Source organism: Platalea leucorodia (genome assembly GCF_965183815.1).
Source record: "Platalea leucorodia genome assembly, chromosome: 21".
Taxonomy (NCBI): Eukaryota; Metazoa; Chordata; class Aves; order Pelecaniformes; family Threskiornithidae; genus Platalea; species Platalea leucorodia.
The window spans coordinates 3,066,338-3,070,669 of NC_138843.1; the positions used below are offsets into that span (position 1 = coordinate 3,066,338).

General features: G+C 51.9%; 1 protein-coding gene across 4 annotated transcripts; it reads left to right on the forward strand.

Annotated features, from left to right (window-relative positions):
- Nucleotides 1-44: 44 nt before the first annotated feature.
- SMIM7 (small integral membrane protein 7) lies at nucleotides 45-2,720 on the forward strand (the record flags this gene model as incomplete). 4 transcript variants are annotated; one of them, XR_014230283.1, is made up of 5 exons in its annotated part: nucleotides 67-205; nucleotides 287-328; nucleotides 428-825; nucleotides 1,204-1,294; nucleotides 1,862-2,720. XR_014230283.1 is itself a non-coding variant. In XM_082331006.1 (5 exons), exons 1-5 carry the CDS (start codon nucleotides 180-182, stop codon nucleotides 1,875-1,877), a joined length of 228 nt encoding a protein of 75 aa, XP_082187132.1. In that variant the 5' UTR covers nucleotides 75-179. The 4 variants fall into 4 exon arrangements, 2 of the variants coding, with proteins under 2 accessions (XP_082187133.1, XP_082187132.1); XR_014230284.1 differs by having other exon boundaries at nucleotides 68-205; nucleotides 428-623; XM_082331006.1 differs by having other exon boundaries at nucleotides 75-205; nucleotides 428-480.
- Nucleotides 2,721-4,332: the final 1,612 nt, after the last annotated feature.

Genomic DNA, 4,332 nt, shown 5'->3' on the forward strand with positions numbered 1-4,332 from the left:
GGCGTGACCGGCGCGGCCCAGGCCCGCGGGGCGGTTCCCTCTCCCGCCGACGCGGCGGGACGGTGTCCGGGCGCGGAGCCCTCCCGCCCCCGCTGCCGGGGCCGCCCCCGGGGAGCGCAGGCGCCGCAGCGCGGCGAGCAGCGCCCGCCCTTTCCGCTTCCGCCGCCGGAGCCGCCGCCATGATCGGGGACCTGCTGCTCTGCGGGTAGCGGGGACGGGGCCCGGGGGCGGCCCGCTCCGGCCCGGCCCGGCCCGGCCTGACCCGCTCTCTCTGTCTCTCCCTTAGGACGCTGCTGATGAACGCCGGCGCCGTGCTCAACTTCAGGCTGTGAGCGGGCGGGAACGGGGGAGGGAGGGAGGGAGGGAGGCGCCGGTTTTGGGGGGCCCTCACCCTACCTGACTGGATCCCCCCCTCCCTGTCCCGCAGGAGGAAGAGAGACACGGAGGGCTTCGGCGAGGAGTCGAGGGAGCCCACGACCGGTAACGGAGGGGACCCGGGAGCCTCGGAGCGGGGTCTGGGCGCTGCCACCCCCGGCCGGCCTCTGCGCCAGTTGTCCATATACACGCAGGAATGGGCGTTTTCCGAAGGAAACCCTTGGTTAAAGCATTTTCAAGGCAGCAAAGTACAAGTTTAACCCCGTTTTACGTGGATGCGAATTACTCTGTGGCTGGAACAACTGGTTGTTTGCAATTTAGGTTGCAATTGCAACCTAAAATTTGGCTGCATTATGTTTATGTACAGGCATGACAAACCTAACTGTTGATCCCCAATGGGTGATTTGAGAAGAAATACAAAAATGCACATTTGTTTCTGCATTTTTGAATGTAGGTGCCTACAGAGGCAACGCTCTGCCTACAGCCTGAGTCCCATTTTAGTGTGTGTGCACCTGCATTGCTCCTTTCTATCTCTGCTTGCTGGTTAGAAGTGGCAGGAAGGCTGGAAACTACAGCGGGGGGCTGTCCTTCCCTTTTTAATGGTGCAAACCCTGTATTGGTTATTTTCCCACATGTCCTTAGGAGGGATGCGCTTAACATAGTACGGATCTTTTACCCAAAACTTCAACTTTCAGTGTTTTGTTCTCTGACCTTTGGGTTTTTTCCTGTGTCAGAGTTGCTTATGTTTTTCAGGCAGTGGTGAAAATGTGACTTGTCAGTGTGTTGGGTATTTTTTACGTCAAAGGCATCTTCTCTTTGATTTTTTAGGTGATAATATCAGAGAGTTTTTGCTGAGTCTCAGATATTTTCGAATCTTCATTGCCTTGTGGAATGTCTTCATGATGTTCTGCATGATTGTGTAAGTAACGCTGTGCAGCATCTTGTCAGTTCTTTATAGGAAGTCGTACGTGTTGGGATTTTTCTTGCACATAGATTTCTTTTCGGATCCCTTTCTCTCCCACTCTTGGTCCATAATTCCTTTTCATTTCACTTGTTTATTTCAATCTTCAAAGAGACGTTGGTTGACCTCGCAGTTCTTTGCTAATGTGGGCACCTGTAGTGCATGAAAACCTCTGCCAGCGTGCGAGTCACTTAGCCGTAGGTAGAATGGTCCTTAGATAAAACGTCATTTGGGTCAGCAGTTCAGTTTAACTTTTGGGATGTTTTTCATTTTGGGGAAGGGGGAAACCCCAGCAAATAATAAAATGGAATCAGCCTTGAGAACAGCCCCTGGAAACAGGCTTCAGTTCTGGTAGGCAGGCTAGCGGGCTGCTCTCCTGTCGCTTACGTAGCTACGTGGTCTGATGGGGGGGGAGCAAAATCCACCTCCAGATGCGCACTGGGGTTCTGAGCCGGAACGGCACTGGCACGGCTGTTAACAGCTGTACCCAGTTCTCATCTACGTTTTTTCTGTTGCGTCCACCAGGTTATTTGGATCTTGAAAGTCATCCACAAACATGTCTGTTTTATTGGAAGAGACTTTTGGCTGGAAACGTACCTTTTCTATAAAGTAAAAGATGATAATGCTTTCAAAACACAGCCCTGGGATTGTGGCCTGTTCTTCGGTGCAAGCTCCTAACACGCTCAAGGGACAGGAGAGGTTCATCGCCTTCAGCCGGTCGTGTAACGATACGGCGCATGCCGGTTCGCTTGCTGCCGGGGGGATTGAGCCTTTAGGCCCCTGAACCAAAATCTTCAAAGTAAAATTATTTCAACTTTACTGAAATAAAGAGAACTCTAAATTGGTTTGCTAGGCTTAGAGCGCAGTGCGGGGTAGAACCGCGGCGTGACTGAAGACCACAGTCTTAAAACTCTGCATTGTTAGGTCACTCCCAGCTCCCGATGTGTCTGCTGACGTCACCGTTGTCTGGGTTACTTGGAAGTCGCGCTTCTTGAGTCTCATTTTTATAAAGTTGAGCAAAGCATTGGTGTAACTTCTCACTATTGCGTTTAGTTTTGTTGGAGAAATAGAGAAGGACGAGTAAGAAAAATGGGATTCTCATCTTCTCACTGTTTTTCCAACAAAATGCTTTGTAAATGAAAATTTCAAAGATAAATTTTTTTTTTCTAAGCAATATGTAAGGGATTTTGAATAGGTAAAATAGCAAAAATAATTCTAGAAGCCAATCCTAAGGAATAGTTTTGGAATAATCTTGGGTTTGCTTGAATAAAGTTGTTCTATTTAAGGGTAAAATATGTATTTGATGCTGTGTTCATTCTGTTACAGGAGAAATCAACTCAGTATTGGTGTGTTTTGAGAAATGTTAACTGGTCTTGTAATTGTGTCTGGCTTCTTGTGTTATCTTTATTTATGTTCAGTTAGCTGCTTCAACCAGCAGCTTTTCCCCAGCATCACCAAAATAAGTTAAGAGCCTGTGCAGTGCTGGGTATCTTTTAAATCAAACTGTAAACTATTAGCGGAGCTTCCTCGGCTTCAGTTTCTTTAGCCGTCTGACTGTTGAGGAGAGAGAGGCCTCGCTGAAATGATTCTGCGGCTCAGGTTCTAGCGAATACCTGGAATTTTACCTGGATGCAGCCGGGCACAAGTGCTGGGCACTTGCAGCAATTTGCTGGAGTCACGCTCTGTTGCATTACCTGCACTTTTTACGCTTTCTTTTGGGGAAAGAGAGTTTGAGGGAGGACGCCTTGCTGTAATGAACAGAGAAAATGGATTCTTCATGTGTCATGGCATCCAAACAAAATCCAGCGCTTTATATAGTTTTTGGAAAACATTTTCTGCCTAATATTCATTAAACCAAGGCTTCCTCTGAAATGCAAAGGGGAGGGGTGGAAGCGGCCGTCGCTGCCTGTGTGTAACCCTGGACTCGGCACCGCAGCGCTGGGGGTCGGGTTTGGACTCGGGGGTTTAATTCTTACTCGGAAAACATGGTTGATCCTGTGCAGAGCCGACACTCTGCTTCCTGAGCAGCACTTGGAATATGGTGAATACAAGAAATGGAAGATGATCAAGCTCTACTGGTAAAGGAATACAGAAAATGTTACTGCTCTAAATAGGTTATGTAGCTTAAGAGCATGCTGTCACCTCAAGATTTCAGTTGTTCAAAAGAATAAAAGTTGGCATTCGGCTCCTAAGCAGGTGCTTTAAAGATGGCTAGTTAGTTTTGAGCTGCTCTCAGGTGCTGGGCTGATCGCTTACCCAGGGCGGTGCAGGACGCAGGTTTTTTGGTGTACAGCTGCTTTTGTACCAAGTCCATTTTTGTACCACACGCTTCTGACAAACCTGACTTCTAAATTGTGGTTTCTTCTGAATCGGAGGCCAGAGAAGCGAGAGGGTAAATACGTCTTTAGGAGGCACTACCTGTGCAGTTTGTGTAGTAGCTCTTTCCAGATTAACAGCTGGAAGTTTGTAATTGCTGCCTCACCCGTTACTCTGAAAATAACGAAAAGATGAGGTTCTGCCGCTGGCCAAACTTCTCGTCACCGCGACCTTTTCCAGAACACGTTGGACTTTTCAGAGCTGACGGGGCCGCGTTTCCGTCCCGCCGGCCTCAGCCAAGGCGCGTACGATCGCCTCGGGCCCGGGCAGCGAGGGTTCATCCCGCTCTCCCCCGCCAGGGCCGGTGCCCTCGGGCGGCCCGCGGAAGCGCCGGGCCCGGGGAGCGCCGCTCCCCCTCAGCCGGCGGCTCTCGGCGGGGAGGCCGGGCCCGCGCCCCGCCGCGCCCGGCTCCCACCGCCCACCTCCGCCCCGGCCGCCGCTCCCGTCCCCGCCGCCGCCGCGCAGGCGCGGGCCGCTCCCGCCCACCGCGCAGGCGCCCTCCGTGCCCGCCGGTGCGTGCGGCGGGGCGTCAGGGGCGCGCCGTGCGTGACGGCGTCGGGCGTGTCCCAGGGTGCCCTGCGCGGGGCTGGCTCCTGCCCACAGTTGAGTTTGGCCCCGAG